Source organism: Poecilia reticulata, chromosome 23 (genome assembly GCF_904066995.2).
Source record: "Poecilia reticulata chromosome 23, P_reticulata-male-v2, whole genome shotgun sequence".
Classification (NCBI taxonomy): domain Eukaryota; kingdom Metazoa; phylum Chordata; class Actinopteri; order Cyprinodontiformes; family Poeciliidae; genus Poecilia; species Poecilia reticulata.
Window position 1 is genome coordinate 5275521 of NC_088852.1, and position 27483 is coordinate 5303003.

The 27483-nt window shown below is 37.5% G+C and overlaps 1 protein-coding gene across 3 annotated transcripts in view; it reads left to right on the top strand.

Moving 5' to 3' along the window:
- The window catches only part of LOC103459388 (ankyrin repeat- and BTB/POZ domain-containing protein 3-A), a 210757-nt gene that overhangs the window by 173843 nt on the left and 9431 nt on the right, over positions 1-27483 (top strand). For 2 of the 3 annotated variants that reach the window (XM_081603977.1, XM_008400897.3), the window contains 8 exons: positions 8062-8269; positions 11318-11470; positions 12932-13097; positions 17501-17590; positions 19763-19864; positions 22392-22485; positions 23712-23847; positions 26998-27230. In XM_081603977.1, the coding sequence (XP_081460103.1) occupies positions 8062-8269; positions 11318-11470; positions 12932-13097; positions 17501-17590; positions 19763-19864; positions 22392-22485; positions 23712-23847; positions 26998-27230 (1182 nt within the window). The remainder of the gene's footprint in view (positions 1-8061; positions 8270-11317; positions 11471-12931; positions 13098-17500; positions 17591-19762; positions 19865-22391; positions 22486-23711; positions 23848-26997; positions 27231-27483) is intronic. The other variant, XM_081603978.1, reaches the window with a different exon arrangement.

Sequence of the window (27483 nt, forward strand, 5' to 3'; positions counted from 1 at the left end):
GTCTAATTTGCCAATTATCACACCTGCATGAAGTATTTTAGTCCCATGTGGAGGTAGTCGGCTTTTATTGTCTCTAATTCATTGTCTCTCTCTGTGAAACCTCCGGGGTTTGTAACTCGGGAAATGTCTTTGTGCTCAGTTGGTGCAAGTTGGTGTTTTGCTCTTCCTTCTGGGTTTCTGTTGCTACTAAAAGCAACTCGATTGCAGTCAAAAAAACGACTCGTTTTTTGACAATAAGTTTATGTTTTTGGTATCTGGAAAATGACTGCTTTCAAAACCTCTGGAATGTAACCGTTACCTAGCAACCAGAGAAGCCCAACCCGTTACCAAGCAACCCAAGCATAGCTCCAGCACATTTGGTCTGGTTTTCCCACTGCATGCGCTGTACAATGGCTGCTGGAAAAGACACGCATTTTGTTGTTGTCTTTACCGTCCAGAAACCACTTGCTGCACTCTTGCTTGTGCAGGAGGCTCCACTTATGCTTTTCAGAGATGGACGGTTGTATAACTGCGCATATCTTTGCAGTTGTTTTCACATGAAAGTGTAAACGCTGAGATGGGGTTGTGACCAGCAGAGAGAGAGAGACCCAACAGCAGCTCGTCCTTAAAGGAGTTCAAAATAAACAGGACTCAGCAGATTAAAATGTCATCATCTAAGAATGATTTTGTTCAAAAAATTAAATGATTATGTTTTTTATCGCCCATAGACCTATCCCAACCTTTTCAAGGAAACATAATAGTTCACCTTTAATGTTCTGCATGTGTGTCTAGTGAAGTCCATCCCAGGCTGTAGCCTCAAAACAACCCTGCAGAAATCCTTTGACTGTTTTCTCACAGTTCTTTTTTTGGACAGGTTTCCTCAGAACGAGAGCAGAGAAGAAAAAAAAAAAACATTTTGATCCTCTTTGCTAAGAGAAAGTCTTGGAACGGATGTATAAACATCACTGAGATTTTCATAGAACAAATCCAACATCTTGTTTTCCCTGGAAAAGCAGCTGAGGAGCCATTGAAACGTTGGAAGTCCAGTTAGTGGAAATTGGCCGGGGATCCCGCTCTGAATTGCAAAGTATGCAAATATAATTTAAATATAAATTTTATGTTGTTTTTAACTAAAAATAAGTCCCTGCATTTGATTCTTACAGAGTCAGTCACTGATTTATCTCCTCTTTTGGTTAAATTTGATGTTAACTGATTTCCGCAGAGTAGGTTCAGGCATTTCTAAATTTACATTAAATTATTTAATCAAGTTCCTTTTCTAGCTCTAAAAGTATTTACATTATTTTTAACCACCTTTCCTCTTGCTAGAGTTTATATTCCTTTCTTCAAATGCCCGGATCAAACATAACCAAATATGCAAATTAGGCGATTATGTCATGTAACGACCTCTTATAACTTTAATTATAGCCTTTAGCTGATTTCCTTGCAGAACTTGGCATGAAGCAGAGTTTGTTGTCTTTTCAGACTGCTCAGTGTGCTCTCTCCTGATCATCAGAACAAGGATGTCTGGAGGTCAGATAATTATTTCAGGATTGTTTTGTTTTATTTTCCCTTCTTCTCCTTTCACAAATCTGCATAAATTATGTCTACAGAGTTCTTCTAAATGTGCTAAATTATGTTAAAATGCTAAGGCAGTAACCAGAATTAGCTTTGCTGTTTATAACATAACTCATTGTTCCACCTGTATTAGGCTGAAGGTTTTTACTATTAGGGGTATTATTAGTACTTTAAAGCACATGTGGGGCTGTAAATAGCAGCTCAGGATTTCCCCCACTGTATTATAAGCCTGGCGGGCCACCAGCCTTTACTTGTGCCACCACCAGGCTTAACATTGATTTGTTTTTAAGTCTTTTTAAAATGTTTGCATCTTTTAGGACTTTAAAGTTGGTGTTCAGGTATTAGTCTTTAAATATTTCAATAACCCTTAATTGTCAAGTGATATTATCACATTTCCTGTCAACTGTAAACATTTTTTAACTCAAAAACACGACGGCCGTATCACCCAAACACCAGGCTTAGGAAGTTTTCTGGGGGAAACCCTGAGTTTCCTGTTATTTTATTCAGATTCTGCTCCAGCCTGCTTGCAAGTTCAGTTAAACATCAGACATGTTGACAACTATATTAGCTGTTATTTTCTTCTGACTTTGCTTGATTTGCAAGTGTTTGAAAGCTAACATGCTAGGCTATATGCAATAAGACAGCAGCTGAGAGTGTTTAGCTGTGGCTGTTTATTCGTGTCAGAGTTTGTTTACTATCCTTTTGAGCAGCTGTTGCTGCACAAACCAAATTTGCCTTTCATATGTTCCAGGGCTTTAAGCATTTATGGCGCTTTTTAAAATGGTTACGATGAAACATAACATCTCATTTGACACAGTGGATACTAAAAGCCACACATATAAAAGTCATTTATTGTGCACTGATGCAGTCGCGCTTCATCCCCAGTAGGTTTCTGATAAAACACCACGTCTGTTTTTCTGGTGACTTTGGCTTTTCTGGTGCTCTGCTGTCGTTTCTGCTGCAGCAGACTGGAGCTAATGACCAAAAAGGAGTCGCTGTGATGATCTCTGCTTTGATCCAGAAACAAACTTTCCCAAAAAGACATTTCACAGTATTTTACGACGTCTTGCATCACAGGACTCCAATGGCTTGTTTCAGTCAGAATTTGCCTCAGAACAGAGGAGAAATAGCCACACAAGAGGTTTGATGCTTGCTGCCTCCAATAGTGAACACATATGTGGTAGAAAACATGTTGATGATTCATGATTCAAAGCGAAATATTTAATTACCCCGCTGTCTCCCATTGTGATTAAACAGATGGCGTCACGCTGCTGCTGCCGACTTCAAGTGTTCTTTGCAGGTGCTCCAGATAACCTGCTGTTGTTTTTGGAGTAATTTTTGTGTTTGGATCAAATCTAAACCAAAGAGAAACAACGATTATTGTTGTTCTGGTCCAAACATGAAACATTTTTTAGATTTTATTTTATTTTTGAGATTGGAAACTGGCCGGTCGGCTTTAGAGAGAGCTGCAGAGATGAAGTAATGACAAAATAAGTATTTTTATCAGTGCCAATCCGTTTGTGCCAGAAAATATGAATATACCAACCCCACAAGAAAACACGGTAATGGCAGCATTATGACACGGGACACCAGAACTACAATGAAATGGCTTCTGAACTGCTGTTTACAGATTAAACACAGAGGAATTATCAAAACTTTCAGTTAAAAAATACCTAGAGACTCACCAGCCAAATCTGTTGCTACAAAGTGAAAACCACATATAATTTATTTTCTGTTTCACCATAGCAAATTTTGCTGGATGATAAATTGTCCACAGAAGTTATTGCGATAAACGATAATATTGTTGTTTGAGACCGTCATCAAGTAATAAATTGCATAATGATAACAACGCAAGAAATAAACTTTAAATTTGAATGAACATTTAACACTGGAAGACATTTTAAAGATCCAAAATGAATAAATTAAACTTCAGAAATAACTAATAAAATGAGTAATAAAGTCTCTACAAACAAAAAAATAGTTTATTTGAGACCAAAGTACCAGAATGAAGACTTTAGTCATCCAGTTTTTGGTGGAAAAGATAAAAACAATGAATCATTAAAATGGATGTTATTGAGTTTGTTTAAATTTATCATGCAATTAATTGATTTATTGTAATAGATCTACATCTGTTTTGCAGTCGTTTGCTTCTTTCTGCTGGTCTGTTCAAGTAAAAACCCCAATAAAACACATGCAAGTTTGTATTTTCTCAAACAGACCTAACCAAGCTCCCTCCTTTGTTGTTTTTTCCTTTTATTACGTTCTGTTTGGGCCAGTGTGGTATTTATTTTGAGCTGAGCATCAAGTGCTGCTCTGACGGTTGGCGTATTAACCCGAATGAATCACCACGCTGCTTCCGCAGGAAGACGGTTTATTTGTTCTCAGTTCTTTGTTGTCGGTCCTCTCGTTGGGAGTTAATGCCATGTTGCCTTTCCTTGTTGGATTTTTTTTTATCAATACAAACAATGCATCATGTTCCTATGATCTCAGAGCACAAGAAGACAAATTAGATGATGGATCAGTGATTTTCTTGTGACTCAGCCACCCTTGCTTCCCTCTGGAGCTTCTGCGACTGCGACTTCGTCTTTAGCTTATCACATTCCTAATACAGCTTGGGAAACTACAGCTAATAAGCCATTAGCCTCTGATTTAGCTAGCCTGAAACTCTTTTATGTGTGCTACATCCCAGCAGATCAAATATCCATTAAGCACAGACGGTTATCTGTGACCCTCTTTCAGGTATTTTATATCAACCGGTGATTAATTTCAACCCGAGAACTGCTGGTAAAAGTAACTGCTTCTCCCTGTTGATGATGACATGTTCTGTAATTGACTGTGATTAATATTTGCCATCGAATTGCTAATGTGCCCCAAAGGCAGAGCTCTGAGATGGCCGTATTACTAACCGATGATTAAATGTCCACTACGTGTCCTCCGGGTGGTGATAGGCCTTGACAGTGAGTCAGAGGACGGGGAAGGAATCGTCCGTCCGCGTCGCAGCGCTTTAAAGCTCCAGCTCACAGATGGAGATAAGCAATATTTCCTTTTACAATGAGGATGAATTAGCTGCTAACTCTGGAAACCAGGAAAGGCCATCGTTAAATTTTATTTTTATGACTCTGTCTTAATGCAACAGTAGTTATGGTTATTCAAAAGAAATTGGACATCATCTTAAGTCTTCAGTTCTGTGTTAATAAATGTTCAAATATTGATGTTTAAGCTCATTTTTTCTTTTTATCTGAAAAAGTATATTTGGAAATACATATTTAAGACAGAAGATCTTATGTGTAAGGATTTTTTATGAGTTAGGTACTGAAAATTGGTAAAATAAAAACTAAAAGCTTGTTAGTCAGCTTATATTGCTTATTGTTAGCATTTTGTTACTAACGTCACATGCTACTTTTAGCATTTATCTACCTCATAATCAAATAACATTCCCATTAGTCACAGTTTCTACTGTTTATTGTTAACATTAGTGTGGATGCTAACACACTGTTAGCATGCTGCCATATGCTAGTTTTACTTTTAATCAAAAAACATTCCTGTCAGTAAGGTACGGCTTACTTTTAGCATTACCTTGAACACACTGTTAGCATGTTGTGACATCAAATGCTAGTTTTAGCATCTAGCTACCTCATAATAAAATAACATTTCCACTAGTCAGCTTGTAATTGTTAGCATTGTGCTAGTTATAGCATGCTGCCATGTGCTACATTTAGCATAACAACCTCATAATCAAATAACATTCCCATCTGTCAGTTTATATTGTGTATTAACATTAGTGTGGATGCTAACACACTGTTAGCACGCTGCCATATGCTAATTTTATTTTTAATCAAAAACATTCCCATCAATCCTCTTTTGTTGCTTATTGTTAGCATTGCATTGAATGCTAACACACTGTTAGCTTGCTGTCGTGTACTAGTTTTAGCATTTAGCTACCTCATAGTCAACATAACTTACAGCTTTTACTGTTTGCTGTTAGCATTAGCTTTTATAACAAACAAATATTAGCGTGGAAGAGCTAATTATGTGACTTTGATGTACAAATTTTGGCTCAAAGCTCCTTCCATAATCAATGTCATATATATAAACTTCTGTTTTCAAAGTTATATTTCCATTTCCCACACTGGTATACAGTATCTGACTATGACAATTGAAGAAGGTAAGCTAAGTTGACAGCTGATGTTTTCATGAGTTGCTGCAGTTTGTAACATTAGCAATAGTTTCTCTTTTAAGCATTTTACAGGAAAAGAAAGTTTTCCCGGCTCTGAGTCCTTCCGACCCGAATAGGAGTTGGCTTGGAGAAACGAAGGCAGTAAGCTGTCCCCTGTGATTAATTCAGATGAGCTGAAGCATGAACCCCACAGGAGTGTTGCTTAGATAATTACAGCACAGAAGACGGGAGCAAACGTCGTCCTGCTGACAAAATCAAAGTCACAGAAACAATTAACAAAGCCAAAGAAATCTTGTTTATCGTCTTTGAAAGGGACGGCTGCGGTTTTTACTGCTTGTTTTGAGTCTCTTATTTTAGCTGTTGTTGTTTTTTTTTTTTTTATTATTTATTTAAGAAGCAATCGTGTGGTGTGTTTTCCAAACCCCTCAGGAGCGTTGTCAGTTCTTGAAGCTGCAGTCTCCTGTTTTCTCTCTTTATTCCTCTGACATCAGGATGTTCCACCTTCAAAATACACATTTCAGCTATAAGTCTTGCCTCCTTCAAGGTTATAAATCTGCTACTACTTCTTAAATATTGAGCACACTGCATGCAAGTTTTGTCCTTAATGGATTCCCATAGATCCAACAGAGTGATAACAATTCCTCTCACTGATCTGTTTTTCTTCATTTTTCACACTTCTATTATATTTCAAATCCCTCATCAATCAAAGTAATGCATTTTTTTTCTTCTCCTTGTTTATATTCCTTACAGAAACAAAAAGCTCCAATGTTCCAGTAAACTGAATGAATAATTAGATCAACAGACGAATAAATTTATCTGCGAAATAAACCCTGCGGCCTGACTCTGCAATGTTTTCCCTCTTGCAGCCTTTTAATCGTTATTCTTAAATGCATCACTAATGACCTGATTGATCACAGCTGTGAACGACGTGAATCTGAGCATCATGCTGAACGTCACGACTAAATATCTGCTTCTGTGACGTGGATGTGGTGAATTTTAAAAGTTGAATTTCACACCTCCTCCGAAATCCGCTTTTTAAAACATTCTTCCCCTCATTCTTCACTCCTGCTGCGCTCAAACTCATCTGGAATTAGATCGTGCTTCAAGCAATGAACAAAATATCATGCAGACGAAAAGATCTGTATTCAAACTCTGTGGTTGCAGATGTGTCAAACTTGAGGCCTGGGGGCCAAATCTGGCCCGCCGTAGTTTTTTATGTGGCCCTCTAGACTCCAAATTACATCAGTGAGTTCTTCACGAATCCTCAAAATTCACACAAAATCAACAAATCTCCACATTTTTTTCTAATTTTGCCTCAAATTTCAGTCAAAATTGGTCAAAGTCACATATAATGACAAGCATCATCGTAAATATTGTGGAAATTCCATACAAACATTTCTAAGTTAGCACCACAGAAGCTTTAAAAAAACACAAAACAATCACAAAATCCTGTAGGAAAAGTCGTTTATTGATATTTTTACAGTTTAATTGGTTTAATCAATATATTCTGGCACAAGAACATTCAGATTTTTTTATATAACCCAAAATTAAAATGAGTTTGACATCCCTAACTTTTAGGATTAAATGATAATCCCTGTGATTTTTGGAGATATGTTGCTTTTCTTGGATAAAAATGGGCTGCATCTTTGCAAAAGTTACATTTTTAAACCCACTTTAATTAAAACGCTTCTAAAGTTTTGCTCGTTAAAAGCTGTTAAAACATTAATTCATGAATTTTTTTATCATGTTTTTCCATAATTTGGCCTTCTGTATATATTTTATTAATCTTCACCACTCAGCTGGATGCTTTAGTTGGTAAAAAAAAAAAAAAAGTGTCAATAATTAAAATAAATCTGTTCAGTTCATCTTGTTTGTCTCTGAATTGCAAATTTAGATTATTGAAATGAGATATTTTGGTTTTTCAGAGTTACACTGTAAAAATGTTGCCCAGTGGGATTAAATCTTCCCAATCTGAATCACCACTTTAACAAAACTTACCTAAATTCTCCACACAAGCAATTAGAAATACTCTAAATCAAACAATTGGACAATTTCCTGCGTGTTTTAAATAAGCTTCGCTGGTTATTAAGTGAAATATTTCTGCTGTGAACTGACCCTGGATAAATGAACTGAATGAAACTGAACAAAGGAGAAAATCAGAGCTTATGTGTGTAGGATGGCTTTTAAGACAGCAATTTTCCACTCAAGACAGCGTGGGCACATGGTGGCTTTGTGTATCAGGGGAACGCATTTCCTTCTTTACGTCAACTAAACCTGCGATTTACAGCTCGGTTTTAATGAACGAGGCTGATTGTTGTCGTGTTTCTCAGGTGATTTGGTTTCCCGGGCCATGCATCACCTGCAGCCGTTACACATCAAGAACCCGAGCAACGGGACGCCGGTCCACCAGAAGAGCAGCTCCACGGTCCACTGGGAACCCGAAGCGCTCTACACCCTCTGTTACTTCATGCACTGCCCACAGATGGAGTGGGAGAACCCCAACGTGGAGCCGTCCAAAGTCACCCTACAGACCGAGAGGTGAGACGCTCAGCTACTGGTGTACGGAGGTTTATTGTGAAATTAATTAATGAGAGATAGTTTAACAGTAGGGTTGCACCAACTCGCTTTTTGTTATTTCCAAAGCGATGCAGATATTTGATGTTTAATGTTGGCCAAGACAGAAAAACAGTGCTGACTTCACTTAAAATGTTTGGTTTTTATTTATTGTATTGTAACTATGTAAAAACATAAGTTAAATACACTTAGTTTATTCACTTAAAGTCAACTTTATTGCTCACTATACACCACAGAATTCTCTGAAAAAAGAAGAAAATTTCCTCTAGAAAATCTTAGAAATTTCCTAGAATAAACAAGAAAGTATATAAGATTGAAAAGTCAAAAATCTGCTAAAAAAAAAAAAACCTCTCGTGTTTTTAGATTAATCTCAGGAATTAAATGGAAGAAATATGGAAATTTATGAATGTCAAAAGTAAAAAATTTGCTAGATATTTTTAGATTATTCTCTGAAATTAAATGGAAAACGATTAGAAATTTATGAATGTCAAAAGTAAAAAAAAAAAGCTACAAATAACCTCAGATACTTTTAAATTAATCTTGGAGATTAAATGGAAATTTATTGGTGTCAAACATCAAAAATTGCTAGAGAAAACCCAGATATTTTTAGACTAATCTCAGAATTTAAATTGAAAATTTAGGAAATTTTTGAATGTCAAAAGTCAATAATTTGCTAGAAAAAAACTCAGATACTTTTAGATAAACCTCATGAATTAAATGGGAATAAAATGAAAATTGTAGTTTGAAAAGTAAAAAATTTACTAGAAAAAAATTCAGATTTTTTTAGATGAACCTCAGGAATTAAATGAAAAAAAAATAGAACATTTCTGAGTGTCAAAAGTTGAATATTTGATAGAAAAAACGTTGATGTTTTTAGATTGACCTCAGGAATTAAATGAAAAAAAGGAAATTTCTTAGTGTTAAAAGTCGAAAATTTGCTAGAATAAAATTCAGAAATGTCCAAGTTTCTTTCTCAAAGATTTCTGTGCCTAATCGCAAAATTTCAACAAAAAAAATTCTAGCAAATTAGGACTTTTCAAACTCTGAGATCAATCAACTTTTGATTAATCTCAAAATGTCTGATTTCTTTGTTGAACATTTACTCCTCTTGTTCCGAACGCATCGTCGTTGAATTGAGTTTAACTAAACTTCGACCAAAGTCACGTTGTGTCCACTCGTCTTTTTCAGTCAAATACGAAGTTACAGTGTAACTTCAGAGGTGCTGGTTTCTAGCTCTGAAACTTTTAGCTGAGTCTCATCTTTAACACCCCTGAGTGAAATGATAAGATTTTTAACAGATTCAGATTTATTAAACTCTGCAGAATGTGACTTCTGGCCACTGAGGCGATTTTTGCATCTGTCCTTTTAACCTCCCAGCCGAGCTGAGTTCATTCTCACAATGAAAACCTACATTTCTACGCTCTTGCTGGAGATATTTGCTCCAGCAGCGTGGGCCGGTCAGCGCCGACTCTTGCCAAAGCCTGCAGCTTCTTGACGGACAGATATTCCAACATCTTTCTCGCTTTCTTCCTCGCCGAGGAACGCTGAAACTCCATCCGGGCGACCCTGGGGAACGTGAGGAATGTCAAGGCGGAGTGACACGTCAGCAGAGTTTCCATTCCCCTGAGACAAAACTCTGCTTAGCATTCAGCTGAAAGCTTGGAGACGAGCAGCAAGGACCTGAATAAATCTGCAGGATGACAAGCAAAGTGATTAAATACGATGAAAAAGTTAAATTGAAACTAAATAGCAGAGGCAAGGTTAAATTAGCAAAAGAACTGCAGCGTGTTCATTGATTTATTTAAAAAAAATAAATTAAAATGTAGGCTAGACGGCGTATGCTTAATTATTAAATGTTATTACAGCGATAACTCTTTGATGGATAAGATTAGAGTTATGTGATTTAATTTGCCATATTGGATAACTTTAAGGTTTTACTCTCTGTAATTAAATGTGGATATTGTTTCTGAAGGTCAGGTAATCTGAACGTTGCATACTTACAAAGGTTTATTGAATACTGACATGAAAATGTACAGCGAATTAAAATTAAGTAGGATTTATGTGAAATGGAGTTAACGAGCAATAACGATACATATGTAGATGTTTTTTATTATTATAAATGTGAATAAATGAATCATAATTGGGTTTTAAAACTGTTTCAACATGACTAAAGTGTTCTAAAAAAGCTAAAATCTTCACTAAAAAGAATCGACATCCATCGAAGTGGTGCAAAAATGTGCTTAAATGAAATAAAGACGTCAAACTTTAAACCAGGGAATTTTTCAAACCAAGGGAATTTAAAGCTTGATTTGATCAAAATTAAAGGTGATAAATAACTGATTCCTTCATTATTTTTACAGAATAAAACCTGTAAATACTTTTAATGTGCTCTACTGCTTTGCTTTCATCCATCACTGCTACTTTGAAGTGGTGAAACATAGTTTAAATTGACTTCCCACAGAAATCTGAGTCCTTTCCCTTTCTATCCTGCGTCAGATAAAATCACTCCGCTGACGTTTCCCTGCAGGAGGAGAAACACAGAGCAGGCAGAGCACCGCGTGGGTTGTTTTTAGATTGATTAATCTAAAAAAAAACACACTTTTATAATAAATTATGAAGAATGCACACATCATTTATCAGTCAGGCCACTGCTCTTTGTGATAAATGAGGGTAATAACAGCACTTAGGGAGGTTACCGCTTCTAGATCTCTTTCAGCTCTGAATTGTCCCTGTAATAAATTTTAAGTATTGATTTTGTGATATCTATCAGAACATCTTTAATTGGTTTAGTTTGAGCCTCAAATGGAGCCAACGTCTCTGTTAACTGTTTACGCCAGGCCGGGATTTTAGCTAATGGTGTAAATTATTAATATTTCTAGCCTGAAATTGTGTAACGAGTGTAACTTACTCGCACCGAGCTGCTGAACAAATCATTACCCTCCTCATATTTAATGTAATCTGACTCTACGATGACTGATGCTAATCATTACTGAACCCTGCTCTGCTCTGCAGGCCGTTCTTGGTTCTGCCTCCGCTGATGGAGTGGATCCGGGTGGCCGTCGCCCACACCGAACACAGACGCAGCTTCTCCGTCGACAGCGACGACGTGAGACAGGCCGCCAGGCTGCTGCTGCCCGGGGTGGACTGCGAGCCGCGGCAGATCAAGTAAGAACGAAAACAAAGTCCAGATACGCCGTACGGGCTCTGGTTCCTGACTCTTTGTGCAAATTTCTCTCTGGTTTTGGTTAAAACCCGGTTGGATTTCTCACGCTGCGTGAGTGGAGACGTGTACCGCAAACTCTTCTGCATGTTTCCTCTAAATAAACATGTTTATGCTGGGAAATATTTTCAAATAGTAAAAGTTTTAACTTATCCGACATCCCAACTTCCTTGCTGATATTTTCTATTCCTGTCTCTGTAACTGTGATTTTTGGTAGATTATAGGACGAAAGCAAACAGCCACAATTACTTTATCCTCCGTAGTTTGTTTTTTTTTTCTCCTGAGATTACATCGGAAAATGCACCAGGGAGACGTAGCGGAGTCTCTGATTGGTTGATTCTCCACATCGAACGCCTGGACGCCCTCCAAACGCTTCAAATTGTCCTGGAAATGTGACGCAGGGCAGAGCCTGAATGTAAACCAGAATGACTCTCAAATCAGCCGAATATCATCAGCGTATAGATTTGTAAAAATGTAATCAGTGAATTCAGTTTATTTGTTCAAGGTTGTTTAGTGTCCTGTTGGTTTTAGCATCACACTATAACACAAGAAACGATTCACAAAATATTGTTATGAATGACTCTTCAGTTTCGGTTTGTTTGCTAAATGAAGACAAAACAGCTGTAAAAATGTTTTAATTAATTGTTTGAAACTTTGCAAAATAGAACAAATCATGTTGTTCTTACTCAGAATCCCTTATATCTTAAAAAAAAAGTAGCAAAAACTAAGTTTTAATGCACAAATGGAGATATTTTAATTTTTCAGTTGGACCAGGAGCCTTTTTTGATTCATCTAAGTTGCAGTTGCTATTTTAAAAGCATTTTCTCACAAATGCGTCTCTGTGTTGCAGTTCACAGACAGAAAATCAAAAATCTGCTAAGCTTTTGTCTCATGCAGCATCAATAATTTTAAGGATTTTATCACAGTCATGGGCTGACAGTCCTCCCACTTCAAACATTCGCAGCGATGAAACAAACAGAACGGCGAAGGTGTTTGTTACCAATTAGCACCTGTTTTCAAAATGCCACATATAATTGTCAGGTAGAATCAGAATAATATTGTCAAGAGGTTTCCCTGCGACCCTGTTGAGAACCGGATCAGCAGCAGCTGTTCGCAGCGTCAATTAAGAGTCATTAGAGAGAGAAAACGAGTCGCAGCAGACGCCTCACCTGGAGGAGGCAGAAGACTGTGCACTTCGCTCAGATATGAGCGAGTCGTCTCTGAGTGAAAACAGCTCGATGCGCATGGACTCGGTTCTGGTTTAAGCCGGGAAAAGCTGAGCAATAATCATTCCCGCTCTCTCCCGGCGTCCTTTGGGGAGATGAATGCCCACTGATTCCCCAAATCCATTTCTGAGATAAGCCCCCACTTAGTCACGATAATGTATCTGCCGCCTCCATCTGCAGAGCCGAAGATTGTTTCTGCGCCACCCGGAAGCTGGACGCAGCCTCCACCGAGGCCAAGTTCCTGCAGGATCTGGGCTTCAGGATGCTCAACTGCGGCCGGACGGATCTGGTCAAGCAGGCCGTCAACCTGCTGGGGCCCGACGGGATCAACAGCATGAGCGAACAGGTGTGACACACACACACACACCTAACCCCTCTTAAGAGCCCACTGCACTGAACCCCATTGAAAACCTCCTGGTTATTCCACCAAATATTGATTCCTAAGCTCTTCCTGAGTTAAAACATCAGTATTGTTGTTTCGAAATGAATATGAATTCGTTTTCTTTGCATTATTTGAGGTTGCATCTTTTTCCTTATTTTGATCATTTCTCATTTTCTGCAAATAAATACGAAATTTTTACTTGGAATTTCAGAGACATTGAATTAAAAGAACAATGTTCATTTTATTCAAACATATACCTATAAAAAGAAATAAAACTGATCATTTTAAGTGGTCTATTAATGTTTTTCCAGAGCTGTATGTTCGTCTCAGCTCCAGTAGGTTGACTTCACAACAAACTCCTTCAGGTTCACTGCATTTATTCTAACAAAAGAGGAAATCAAGTTGGTGCTTAACATCATTCCAGCAGCTTCTGCCTCTAAACATTAAATAAAATACAATAAATAACCCTAAACAAACTACAAAGCAATAACTCCCAGTTAGCAGTTTGTAAAATTAAACATAGTTAAAATGAACATTAATAATAATAACCGTTAAAAACAAACAAAACATAGCTAAATTACTCATGAAACACTGTAAATGATTAAATGTGTCTAAACACTTTTAAAGTAAACACAGAGCTGATTCTAGAACATTCCACGGTTACCGACGGCAACAGAAATAAAAGGGGGAGGAGCTGTCAGTTACTGGTTGCTATGGTAACCACCAACTGCCAAGAGCAGCTAACAGAACTTAAAACACCAACAAATGTCTGAAGAAACAACTTGTTGACTTGACAAAATGTATCCAAAGAATAGATGAGCAAATTTTGACAAACTCCACATTTGTAATATTGTTAAAATACCTGAATAAAATAACACAAACACTTTTCTGAAGTCAAGTCAAAAATAGGCAAAAGTGTTGCTGCTTTGAGGGGACCAAGAAGTGTTCTGGACCACAAATCTTTGTTTATTTTGCATAATAGTCGCATTGCGCCGCATTTCACATATTGTGTGGATGTTTAGGGCAATACATACAAAGCTAATTTACTCCTGTTGTACATAATATATAAAAAATCTTTTCGAATATTACATGAAGTGGAGTATAAGTGGGAAACTGTACAATTCATGTTTAAAGTAAGAAACCATCAACAAAGTCATGCTAATGGAAATTATTGAGCTTGTTTTAATTTATCATGCGATTAATTGATTTATTGATTATTGTGAGAGGCTCTTACCGACTACTACCTGTACAGTTGAAACCAGATATTTATGCTTAATAAAAATACACAAACACATTTTTTCCCTCTTTGTCCAAAGTTTCATCAAAACAAACCTTTCTTGTTTTTGGTTTAATAGGATTAACACAATTATTTATATTTGCTAAATGCCAGAAAATTTGATGAGAACATTTTTTTGTAACTTCTTGAGCATCACGTTGGTTGGACATTCGCATCTTCCATCCATCTGTACATAGGCTCATCTATTCATTGATCCGTGTATCCATTCATCCATCCATCCATTCATTCATCCATCTAGTTATTGAGATGTTACAGATCAAAACTTGCTTAACTCTCTTTTAATTTTTAATATTGGATTCTGAAAAATGCCTCTTAGACTAACTTTTTATTAAAAATCTAATTATTTCTGAATATTTGATCTTCTCTCTGAATTACTGTACTCAAATTAAAGGTTCATTCTGAGGTTTTTTTACTGATCTTTACCAGTGGTACCAGAGGTTCGGACTGCGTTGTAATTGTGCCGTTTTTAACTGCAATCATGGCCCATTATCTTTACTTATTCTTGGAATCCAACCAAATGAGTCAGTCTCGATCTATTTGAACTACTGATAAAAAAAGAAAAACAGAAATCACATTTATAGAAAAGAGGTGATTCATCCAGGTGATTATGCTTAAATCATTACTTATTACTTTTGTTCAGTTTGGTAATTTCTGGTCTAAATGACCTTCTGTAAACTGAAAGACCTTTTCAACCTCAATTTATGTCCTGCAGACAATCAACAGCACACTGCAAAAACACAAAATCTTACAGAATGTTTTTGGTCTTGCTTTTAGTGCAAATATCTTAGTGCACTTGAAATAAGGCAAAACTCATTTACAAGTAGCTTTTCAGCAAGAAATGGGAACTTGTTTTAATAAAATAATTTCTCAATATACTAAATACTTGGTAAGATTTTGTGTTTTTGCAGTGTTCTAACTTAATATTAATATTAAGGAGAAGCTTCTAAATTATGTCACCGGTTGCCATGGTGATTCCCTCCTTTTCTAACAAAACTTGAAATCATTTCAAAATATGAAATAATCGTGAAATACCAGTTTAATAAGTACTTTTGTTATCAATGTTAAGTAATTTTTGACTTAAAACAAGCTCCGACATCTTGCATAGAAGTTACTTTTTACTACTATTTAACTGTACTAAGATGTTTTCACTAGAATAGACCAAAAATACTTGGTAATATTTTGTGTTTTTATAGTATTCTAACTTATTTACTGTCCAATTTTGTCAAACGAGAGCTTTGTTATTATTTCACTTATATTTTCACGTATAACATGGGCAAAATGTAAACTGCCAATGAAAAAAGTGAGGAAATTCTGCAGAACCTGCCTGTGTGGTTGCGAAGGGTTAATATTAAGGAGAAGCTTTTTAGTGATGTCACTGGTTGCCATGGTGATTCCCTCCTTTTCTAACAAAACTTGAAATCATTTCAAAATATGGAATAATTTTGAAATGCCAGTTTAATAAGTGCTTTTTTAAAAATCAATATTAAGGACTTATTGAGTCTTATATCGTGCTGAAAAGTTTCTTTTAAGTTAATTTTGTTTACTTTCAAGGTTACTAAGATTATGTGCACTTGAAACTAGACCAGAATTACTTGAATTTTCTGTTTTTGCAGTGCAACCACATGCAGGCTTTCCCGCCCACACACATTGTTTCTCTGAGCTCAGAAAGAAAGAGAATGAAAACCTTAGTGTAAGCAAGGCAGAGCGTTGTTTTCCATTCATCAGAGGCGCTGAAGTGTTTTCAACAGGCTTCTGCAAAGCCGACTTCAATCATATGTCTGACTCGGGTCATTATGTTCAACAGAGGCCTTTTATGAGCCGCTCGTAACCCGCTGCAGCACTTTATGTCAGAGACTCGTATCCCTCTGTGGTGATTCAGTCTTTAGTATTTCCTGGAAAACTGATCTACTTAATCAGGAGGCCGTTATGGCCACCGATGGCCGAAATGATGAGTTCAGATACGAAGGCGAGCCGCAGCTTTTACTTTATTGCTCTTTTAACATCTTGTGGTCTCTCATCTGGTTGAGAGAGAATTACAAGGGTATAAAACCATAATTTAATACAAATTATAGTGTCTCGCAAATCTGTTCATGCCTCTTTAACATTTTTATAATAAAATGTTCTTTAAATATTTGTTAAAATTATCACTATGTTGTGACAGCTGCTATCGAAGAAATGATCAAAAACAACCAGAGTCAGGAGGAGGGTCTTGAGGCTGTCAATCATCCTCATGTACTCACTGCTAAATGTACTAATGGCAGAGAAAAGGTAAAAACCATGCATCAATTTATTCCTTTTCTCCACAAATGTGTTGTTCTTTTATATAAATAACCAATAAAATATAGTGAAATGTGCTGATTTCTTTTGTGTTTAAAAATAAACTCTCAAAAAGTGGACGATCTAAAGCCTGGGAGAGGAAGTTCGACTTATGGATCTAGCTTGTATCCTAAAATTCTGAAAGCTGTATTAGCTTTCACTGATCGCCGCTAGGAATCATCGATACCTTCACCGACTGATGGAGGCAGAAATTCCCAAATGCACCTGATGCAGTAAAAGTGGGATATTGACTGAGCAGTGGGACGAGGAGAAACTGCAGAATTTAATATTTACCTCCACTCTGCATAAACCGAACAATGTAGTTCGAACTTCGACTTTCTATAAAATACAAAAAGAAAAAGGACAATTTACTGATCTGGGACTGAAAGGCAGGAGATCCAGAGGATGGATTCATGGATGGATGGATGAACAGATGGATGTATGAATGGACAGATGGATGGATGGATGAATGAATGAATGGATAGTCGGTTGCTTGGATGAAGGAGGTTTTCCTCTGATGACAGGAAGTCGGCGTCTTCTGGTTTCCCTGGTTTCCTGCAGCTCTGCCCAGTTTTCACCTCCTGAGTTGTTTACAGTGAAAATATTTACAGACTTCACTGAACCCAGGAAAGAAAAGTGAAAAGCCTCAAACCTCAGATTTCCTTACAAACAACAAAAGAAAACGTGTTTATTTTATTTAAGTGAAGCAAACACAACATCAATCTCCAATGCGGCCATCTTGCGTTTCCTGCAGGGGATGACGCCTCTCATGTACGCCTGCGTGCGCGGCGACGAGGCCATGGTCCAGATGCTGCTGGACGCCGGCGCCGACATCAACAGCGAGGTCAGAGTTCAGTCTCTCCAACACATCACAATGTTTCTGTCCCAGTTTAATGTTTCATTCACTTTTGTTTCTGTGAGAACTTTGTCCCCTCTCCCCTCCCTTACCTCTCCCGTTTCTGTCTCACCTGCTTGCTCTCTGCTCGTTACACAAAGTGCACTGATAACAAACGATTATCGTTTGTCGGTTTCTCTTCCCACCGATCCTGAATAATAATCCGCTGACAGTCCCTCTGCTCTGCCCGTCACTTCATTTCGCTTCGCGCCGCTGCTATCCAGCAGCAGTTTGCTTTATGGCGCATCAATAATACACCACTGTTACGCAACCAGGTGCACTCTGTGTAACTCGCTGCCACGTACCGCACGAACTTTATTGCACGTATTTGTTAAGTTGAAATAAGACAGTGAAATAGCGGCTTTGCAATCATAAATCATGCTTTTTCTTTTTTTTCCTGTGTGTCTGTATCGCTGCCCACAGTAGTGATGGCTTCTTTAGATTTTTCCCTGTGGCGACTCAGAAGCAAATGACAACCGTTTGAAATAATTCAGGAGTTTATTACTGGATAAACAATTACTTAATTTGGAATAAATGTGTCTCTCTTGGAGGATAGAGACACATTTTGTTTATTTATTGCTGGTGAAGATCCTACTAGAGCTTCGTCCGTGAAGGCAGGGCTTGGTCCACCCAGGCGTTTTGCACAGCTGAGTGGTTGCCATGGAGATTTAAGGATTTCTCAAACATACATGTCAGAATCAAGGCAACATTTCGGGTTTGTTTGTGATGAGGGAGTAACATTACAACATGATGCAACGTTCAAAAACGTATTTTTTACATTGTAGGAGCCATTTATTCTTTCTTGGGTTTATCGCCACCAGGGGGCGTATTTATTTTGAGTTCTGAGTGTCTGATGGGGATGGGTTATTTAAGGTCAACCATGATTCTGTTCAGGTGTGGTTAATAGGTAGAGGTAGAGGCAAACAGTTTTCTACTGTGCTTGATTTTGGATGTATGTCGAATTTATGTGGATCTAAATGGAAACAGTGAGACAATGGCCATTTGTACTGGCAATAAATGACTTTATTTATGTCAAAGGAAAGATCGGCATCCTGAATCTTAATTGAGCGCACGTAAAACCAACGCCTTTCAACAACAACCACCAGTAGCCTAAAATATAGGATTTTAGCTGCTACAACATGATACTGCCCCATTACATTTTGTGAAACAGTGAAAAGATCTACCAGTCTGTGTGATAAAAACCTTTTCAATGGATCTTTCTAACTGTGCTCTGTCAGAGTTCCAGCAACTAGTTTATAGGTGCAATTTGGAGACGTGTGCACTTCTCTTCCTCCCTTGATTTGTTGCCATTGTGACATCATTTTTGCCTTTTTTTTTCTTTTGTATGTTTTGGTTTTAATTAGATAATTAGGAAGCCTTAACGATGATCCAGAATCATTTAAACTGTTTTTGTCAAATCCATTGCACAATCTTGAGTCCAAACTCATCAGAATTTTAAAAAGTGAACACAACACACATGTCCCTGCATGGATAAATAAATACATATAAATAGTTATGTATACAGCAGTCGCTGCCTCAGATTTTTCTCCTCCTCTGCCGCGGCTGCCTGTAATTATAAAGACATTAATAATTCATATCATTACACAATAAAACACCAACGGTCCCGCTGCTGCTTAGCATCAGAGCCCAAATGAAATGCGACTTCACATTAAATAGTTGTTTTTCCTCTGGGTGATTTTTGCAAATCATTTCGATCATTTAATCAGCAATAAAAAACCCGCTGAGCGACGCCTCCGCTTTGCTTCTGAGTCGTCACCTCCAGTCCCGCATGCGTTTGTCGTCACCGTTACATCTTCTCTCTGGTTTCGTTTGTTGTTGAGACGAAGCTCCACGAAAAGGTGGAGCCACACCGACACAGAGAACCGGGTCCGGGCAGATGTAGCTCCTCATGCTTAGGGCGGGGATTTGAGATGAGAGGAAGGATTAAAACTTGCTCAAGATTTTCTGCAAAACTCGAGAGGAAAATCTCGGCCCGCCGTCTCGCCCTCTTCCTGCTTCCACCTGTCCTGCATACTGCTTCCTCCCCGTCTCTCCCCCTGAGCTCTGAATGTGATAACAGCTGTGTATCTCTCTCCCTGAACTTCACCTATGACTTCCCAGGTGCCAAGCACAGTAAACAAGCACCCCTCAGTTTACCCCGAAACGCGCCAGGCGACGCCACTCACGTTCGCCGTGTTGCACGGACACGTCCCTGTCGTGCAGGTAGTTACGTTAATGACCTGTGACCTCTAACCTCTGGCCCCCTGACCTCTCCTTTGTACTAAAAAATACTGATAATGACTGTGCATCATGATAGTAATGATGCCTGAAGTCCTTTTATTACTCCTTCCTTGGTCCTGTTGTGCTGTGCTTTAGAAAAGGAATTAATTAGTTCTGATAGTTCAATCGGGGTTCTGCGGAGTAGTCATCTGTAGACAGTATCTTACATAAAAGGGATCCGGCTTCACGGTAGAGTGCTTAAACGGTAACACTTTATTTGAAGAGTTTTTGCAGTGCAAACTCTAAACGTAAATCTAGCGGAGAATCTCAGGGAAGGCTTGAACTGTTGGATGTTCACAGATGTTATTCATCCAATTTGACTGAGAAAAACCGGTTAGAGACATACCTCAAAAGAACCAGACTACATTTTTCAAATTTATCTTCCACCATTTACTGCGTCCTAGTAAAATATAGTGACTTTTATTCAAAGCTGTAACATGACAAAATGTGCAAAAGTTTAAGGAATAACCCTTTATTTGAAGGGTTGTGCACAAGACTGACCTGACATAACAGCAGTCAGGAACGTAATGGAGTTTTCATAAATGTTTACAACTGTTGTCACAAAGTTTCATTCAATAAATAATTACACTTTTAATGCAAACTGGACACTTTCAGTGTAAGTTTTAATGCAACTTTGCATTAAAAGTTTCATTATTTACTGAATGACACTTCATGACAACAGTCATAAACATTCATTTAAGGCTCCTTCACACTCCTGACAGGTGTTGTGTTTATTAAAGTGTTATGATTAATCTTAGAAAAATCTGGACATTTCTGAGTTTCAAAAGTCAAACATTTTCAATTCAGATAATTTCATTTAATTTCTAAAACCCAAAAATGTTAAACTTTTGAAACTCAGAAAAATCCAAGTTTTTCTAGAATATTTCTGAGACATTTCAGAGTTTTTCCAAGCTAATTTTTGACTTTTTAAATTTTGAAAAGTTACTTTGTGTTATTTCAAGTGTATGTTCAGATATTTGCACCAGAAACTAGACCACAAATATTTGGAAGAATTTTTTTTTTATCTAAGAAATTTTGAGATTAATATCAGAAAATTCTGGAAGTTTCTTAATTTCAAAAGTCAAACATTTTTGATTAAGATTTCCAAAAAATTTACATTTTCAACTTTTGAAACTCAGAAATTTCCACATTTTTTTCTAGAATATTTCTGGGATTAATCTCAAAATTTCAAAGGTTTTTTTAAGCAAATATTAAACGTTTTAGAGTCAGAAGTTACTTAAGTAAGTTAGTTTTGTCTTTTTCCAAGTGCACTAAGATATTTGCACCAGAAACTGGACCTTACATGGTAAGATTTTGGCAGGGACAGTGAACACAACTTCACTGTTCCTGCTGAAGAAAAGCATCCCCAAAGCATGACACTACCTCTACCGTGTTTTATGGTAGACATACTGTGTTCAGCATGATGTGCAGTGTTAGCTTTCTATCCCATTTTGCATTTTTTGTGTAAGGAAAATAGATTAGTTTTGGTTTTATGTGAGCTTAATTTTTCTATCTTCAGACAATAAATTGGAGACTTTTCTGAGGTGTTGATAACTTCACAGTCTTACTTTAAATCAAACTTTAGCACAACTTAATCCCTACTCTGTCTGGTGGAGATTAAATCACACACAAGTGATGTTTGCACTAATAGAGTGCCGTCTGCGGGCAGTAGATTTTAATTAAACGTGTCAGAGTAAAAGGGGTTGAAAACGGTACAAATAAGTAGCGCACTTTTAAGAAAACATGTCATTCCTGCTCTAAAAAACATCGACATTGTGGTTGTAAAACACAGCGTTAGCTAGTGCTTTAAAGTATCAGCCAGCATATCTTCATTTTCCAAAGCTAAATCTTTAAAGTCATGTTTGCTGTTATATTGTTTAGTTGATTTTTTTTGTTTGCATGTGTTGAAATTAAGAGTTAAATAGTTAAAGTTTCGCACCTAAACACTTCTTTCTAGATCAAGTGAGATGCTGACTACTGATAACTACTTCACAAAACCCCAGCTGCAAACAAACCTGAGCTATCCTTTTAGGGGACGTTAACTAGATGTACAGTTATGTCCCGACATTTAACAAGTATAGAAAACTCCTGAAGCTGAGCTGAAAAGCGCAGCTCAGGCAGGATGATACACAGCCGCAGGGACACAGAGTGTCTTTCCACTCTTAGCATCAGATATCTTTTATTGGAGTAGTAGTTATTGTGCACATTGTTGCCTCCAGGATCTTTAAGCTATTAATATTCATGCCAACAATCAGAGTTTTGTCTCCAGGAAGAGAAATTCTTCCTCCTCAGCTCAACATCAGTAGTAGAAGTGAACGAGAAGCCGAGGCTGGAAGTGTGATTCATATTCAGAGTCTGTCCAGCAGCCGAGGCTTTTACTCTCGCCAAACCGAAATGTAACACCCCGTGTCTCCCTCGCTTGTTTTCCCTCTCCTGTCCTGTTTGTTTCCCTCCTCCATTTCTCCCACAGTTGCTGCTGGATAACAGAGCCAATGTGGAGGGCGCCCTGCAGGATGGGGCGGAGAACTACACAGAGACGCCGCTGCAGCTTGCTGCAGCTGCAGGTGAAGCAGCACAGGCTGTGATCTGACACGTCAATACTAAGGAATTATTTACTTAATAAAAGCTCCTATTTCTTCCTGAAAAGATACCTTTAAGGTAGTTTGTCGTATTTGAAGTGTGCACTAGAAAAACTAGAGCAGTGTTTTTCAAACTTTTGTTAAGAGGCTGAGGGCCTCTTAACATGTCAAACTCAATAAATCAGTTAATCGCATGATACATTTAAACAAACTCAATCATTTCCATTTGAATTATTTATCATTTTTATGTCTTTGCATCAAAAACAATGGGGTTTTTGGTGCAAACATGAAAAATGTTCATTTTTATGCTTTGCCTCTTTTTTGAAGGATAGTTTTGTTTATAGAGACTTTATTATTCATTTTATTTGTTGTTCTGTTTATTTATTTTTGGATTTTCTCCAGTTCAAGTGTTAAATGTTCATTAGAATTTAAAGTTAATTGATCTTAATGTGTCCTTGCATTATTATTATTATTATTATTATTATTATTATTATTATTATTATTATTATTCCATCACCAAATGGTCTCAAACAGCAATATTATTGTTTATTGCAGTAACTACTGTGGACAGTTTATCGTCCAGCATAATTTGATTACTTGACAGGCCCAGATGCTAAAGCTAAATTAGATCAGTCTCTCCAGTTTTCTATGAATTGCACATAAAGTCAACAGATCCCAGCATTTTTTCATACTAGTGCACAAATGTAAGTTTATTGCTACTTTTCTGCAAAAAATTTAACAGTCATTGGGTTTTTGTGTAGGGGCAATATTTCTTACTTTTATCACACTGCTGCCTCAGCCTTAAGATGTCAAATAGTCTGTGATCCATATGGCGAACCACAAAATGTCACATGTAACATCATAAATAAGCATAAATATTGCAAAATTCCTTGCAAAAAAAATTTTTTTTAAATCCCCAAAACAATCGCAAAAATCGCTAACTTCACTATTATCATACACATGATAGTGATGGCCACTAGGTGGCGCCCAACCACCGTTTGAGAAAGACTGAACTAGTGCAAAGTTCATGGGAAGATTTAGTGTTTTTACAGTGAATTAAAATAAAACTATAAATTAACTGAATTATTTTTATTTTTAAGTTATTGGGCTTGTTTCCATGCTAACATTTGAACTGTTGACCTTTAAGAACAGAGCAGAAGTAAACTGACGTGGTTTCTAATTCTGTAAATCTATCATTTTCTCTCTTTTAGGAAACTTTGAGCTGGTGAGCTTGCTGTTGGAAAGAGGCGCAGACCCCATGATCGGCACGATGTGTCGAAATGGCATCTCCTCCACTCCGCTGGGAGACATGAACTCGTTCAGCCTGGCAGCGTCGCACGGACACAGGTGAAACCAGTCAATCACCGTAAATGCACCTGCAATCCTATGAGTGAAAATAAGGCCATGGGAAGTAAAATACATGCTAACAATGCTAACAAAGTCTTTGAATTTTCTATAAATTGTTTTTCTTTTTGGTAATTTCACCATTTTTATGGTCAAGGCTTTTTATGTGGTGAAGTAAGCATTTTATTTATAGAGCACATTTTCAGCAACAAGTACTTGACTTGAATTAGAAGCAACGTTTCATTCAGTGTACTATAAGCCTGGTGGGCCACCAGGCTTTACTTGTGCCCCCACCAGGCTAAGCATCGCTATTTATTTAATTTGTTTTTCAATTTTTGCATTTTTAAGTCTTTTTAGTTGGTGTTCAGGTATTAATCTTTCAATAAAACATAATTATCAAGTGATATTTTCGCGAGTAAAAGTAAAAGTCACAAATACCGGCATAAATAAGCGCAAATATTGCAAATATTTCCAAATTAGTACCACAAACACTTTGATCTTTATTGCATAAAATCACAAAAAGAATTATGAATTCCTGGAGGGACTGAAAAGATGTTCAATAATTTAAAATTTTAGGAATTTATTCATATTTTAACAGTTTGTGAACAAATTTTACATTCTGGCACAACCGGCACTTTAAGAGCATTCATGATCTTGATTTGGCCCAAAGCGAAAATGAATTACTACGTATACTAGTATAAAGCTAGTATAAAGTATCGTGCCTCACTGACAGGGGGCAGTGCTGAGCCCCATACGTGCACCGAACAACAGGTGCTCTTCATCTACGCTTTGAAAAGACTAAAAACAGTCAGGATTGGAAAACAGATGGAGCAGAACCGTGTAAAGCCGCTCTTTTTGGCTCCCAGACTTTTAAAAATGAGAAACAAGAAAGTTTCCTCACAACAGAATGACAGAAACATTTGTGGAGAAGGATAAGCGCATGGACGTAACATTAAATAAAGGTAAGATTTAAAATTTTAGTCAGAACCGAGAGAGGTCAGCCAAAGAAAGCATTCAGATAAATATAAAATATAACATATTATTTTATCTTTCTTGCTGTTAAACTGTTAGAAACGTTAATTAGTTCTGGTCAAAATTAAAACACAGCTTCTATATTGTATCTTCGTCTCTTATCACCACAGTATCGATCCCTTCACATCCGTTCAATCTGCTCCTCACGGGAGATATCTCCGTTTCCGTGACGATGTGTTCGGCTGCACTTTACAGCCTGAATAAGATAAAACCTATTAGCATTCAGGGCGGCGGGGAAATGGAGTGGAGCGGAGAGCGACGGCAGCAGCAGCACAATGCAGCATTATTAAGACAATCAATTATGGACTGGTGATCCCGCTGCGATGTGTTGTAACGAGGCCACGACTGAATTAGGGATGGTTCTTCTCACGCAGATTATCTGCAGATTAAGGCTACTGACTATACATAATGTTCAGTTTTAATTTAGTTTTGACAGGGATCATTTTTAAGGATCTAAAATATGTCTTGTTTTGTGTTTTGATGTTGGAGGAAGGTAGAAAAGTCAGAGTAAGGGGAAAAAATAACGAGATTAACCAGCAAAGAGTGTAAAATACACTGCAAAAATACAAAATCTTACCAAATATCTTTGGTCTATTGTAGTGCAAATATTTTAATATGCTTGAAATAAGACAAAACTACCTTAAAAGTAACTTTTCAGCAAGATATACTGTAGGAGCTTGTTTTAATTTTCTAAGTGAAAATATAAGTGAAGTAACAATAAAGCTCTTATTTTGATCAAATTGTATAGTAAGTTAGAACACTGTAAAACATCAAATCCTACCAAGTATTCTAGGGTAAATATCACTTAAACTAAGGCAAAACTAACTTATTAGTAACTTAAACAATATATAGGAGCTTGTTTTAAAATTAATCTAATTATAAAGAACAACTAGGACTAAGAACTGTAATTAAAATGGAGTAACAAGAAGCAGAAATAAGATAGAATCAAAGATTGAGACAAAGGAACAGAGAATAATCAAACTCCAAAACAACCCAGGACATAAAATCAGAATAGAAAACATGAAACTCTACATGGACAGACCTCTAGCCCGACATTGATCAGCTTCACGGCGCTGCACGCTCCAACTCGCTGCAGCAGATGGAGCAGCGATGCGTTATCGAACTGGGATCGCGCCGCATTTGTTAGAATCCATTCAGACCAGGGCTTCTGTTACCACTGCTGCAGTGACGGGTCATGAGTCGGTTTTTTATTTACATCATGATTTTTTAAAAATATTTTGGCAGTTTTTGATCTGGCAGTCACCCAGAGTGGCATTAGAAAGTGGGTAAACAAACACCAGACTCAATTCAGTTTATTTATAAAGCAACAGATGTCATCTAGAGACAATTTACCAAAACCCTCATCGGCCGATGAGGGTTAAGCTCAGTTTTTTCACATTAGTTTAAAAAGTCTTCTATCTAAAGAAAACCAGCTTTTTTTCTATTGCAAACATGTACAAGTTTTGCACTTGGTAATATGCAAAACTTTGTTAATATTCCCCTAAGTCCAGTTTTTAACCCTCATTTTACCAAAAAGCACCAGAGGAAATCATTTCTGCCTGCAGCCATCAGACTTTACAGCTCTGAGTAACTTAAACTTAAGTTTTCTCTGCGCTCATTTATAGATTTATATATCTGCATGTGCATACTCATTTATTTATTTTTATCTATTTATCCAGTCATATTTGAATTACTTGCATCACTCTTAAATTTATGAAATATATACCTAATTGCTTGTATTATTAATGTTCAACGCCTTGGATGGAGCAGCTTGCCAACTAAATTTAGTTAGCCCTTATATTATTCCCTTAAATGATGTTATATTCTCTTTTACCCAGCCACCACCAGTTTAAATAATATTTCTCAGGTTAAATCATATTTAAATTCACTGAACATGGTTTTATAACCCCAGTAAATAATAACAAGGTTATCAGTCAGTGGAGGTTTGGTTTGATGTAACATTTTCAGAGAATAAAGCAGAATTTAAATAAAACCAGCTGAGGATTTTTCTGGTTACCAAGAGAAATAGCTGCAGTGTTCATGCGTGAATTGACAGAGCTAATCTTGTTTGGGTTTTTTTACCCATGGTGCAACTCTGCGTTTTGTCTCCCTGTTGTGCAGGAATGTTTTCCGGAAGCTCCTGTCCCACTCAGAGAAGGAGAAGGGGGACGTTTTGTCCCTGGAGGAGATCCTGGCCGAGGGTTCGGATCCCGGGGAGAAGAGGCTGGCCCCGCAGGCCAACTGCAGCGGGACGCTGCGAACAGGAAAGGCCAAACTGCGGGCCCTGAGAGAGGCCATGTACCATAGCGCAGAGCATGGCCATGTGGACATCACCATTGACATCCGCAGCTTAGGTCAGACTTACTAATGCATGCCTCAGTGGCACACAAGCCTCCAGCTGTCCTGCAGATGTGCTCATGCTGTGCCCGTCCTGTCCCGTCCTGTTCCCACCCTCTGCAGCTCGCCCAACCGTAAAACAGGAGCCATTTTATCTGAGGCCGTAGTAACGGGTCAAAGGTGTGAACAGGATGATGGAGCTTTGTCCTCGCTGCTCGTGTTTTAAATGTGGCTGCCGTCAGCGTCCAGTGCATTCAGCTCCACGTTTTA